This window comes from Onychostruthus taczanowskii, unplaced genomic scaffold (genome assembly GCF_017590055.1).
Source record: "Onychostruthus taczanowskii isolate IOZ18803 unplaced genomic scaffold, ASM1759005v1 scaffold3437, whole genome shotgun sequence".
In the NCBI taxonomy this organism is placed as follows: Eukaryota; Metazoa; Chordata; class Aves; order Passeriformes; family Passeridae; genus Onychostruthus; species Onychostruthus taczanowskii.
The window spans coordinates 1-929 of NW_024500836.1; the positions used below are offsets into that span (position 1 = coordinate 1).

Genomic DNA, 929 nt, shown 5'->3' on the forward strand with positions numbered 1-929 from the left:
GGGACATCTCCTACACAGGATGTGCTGTCCAACTCTTTTTTTTTGCCTTTTATATCTCAGCAGAGTTTTCCCCCCTGATCATCATGTGCTATGACCGCTACGTGTCCATCTGCAAACCCCTGCACTACGGGACCCTCCTGGGCAGCAGAGCTTGTGCCCACATGGCAGCAGCTGCCTGGGCCAGTGCCTTTCTCAATGCTCTCATGCACACGGCCAATACATTTTCCCTGCCCCTGTGCCATGGCAATGCCCTGGACCAGTTCTTCTGTGAAATCCCACCAATCCTCAAGCTCTCCTGCTCAAATTCCTACCTCAGGGAACTTGGGCTTCTTGTGTTCTCCGTCTGTTTAGCATTGTGTTGTTTTGTGTTCATTGTTTTCTCCTATGTGCAGATCTTCAGGGCTGTGCTGAGGATCCCGTCTGAGCAGGGACGGCACAAAGCCTTTTCCACCTGCCTCCCTCACCTGGCTGTGGTCTCCCTATTTGTCAGTACTGCCTCATTCAACTACCTGAAGTCCCCCTCCATCTCCTCCCCATCTCTGTATCTGTCAGTGTCAGTTCTGTACTCGGTGGTGCCTCCAGCCCTGAACCCCCTCATCTACAGCCTGAGAAACCAGGAGCTCAAGGATGCCCTGAGGAAAATGATGACTCTATCTTTTCAGAAATAATAAACTCTTTTTTTCCTGCTCCAGAACCTTCAGAATGTAACTCTTTAAAATTGGCCTTTTTTTCCCTATTTGGCCATTCCTTAAATGGGACCTTTTCTTATTATTTTTCTAGTCTTATAATGTTTTTTATGAAATCCTGTAGTACTATTCCAAGCATTGCTACATGAACATCTACTTTTCTTTTGTAACACAAAGAATTTCAGGAGGCTTTTTCCCAGTGCATTTGAATAAAAACCACTGTCTGCCCTGACTTGTGTGTCC

General features: G+C 46.9%; 1 protein-coding gene across 1 annotated transcript; it reads left to right on the plus strand.

Moving 5' to 3' along the window:
- Positions 1-68: 68 nt before the first annotated feature.
- On the plus strand, positions 69-668 carry LOC121339399 (olfactory receptor 14J1-like). The gene has a single exon (XM_041411142.1). It carries the CDS (start codon positions 84-86, stop codon positions 666-668), a length of 585 nt encoding a protein of 194 aa, XP_041267076.1. The 5' UTR covers positions 69-83.
- The last annotated feature ends 261 nt before the right edge of the window (positions 669-929 follow it).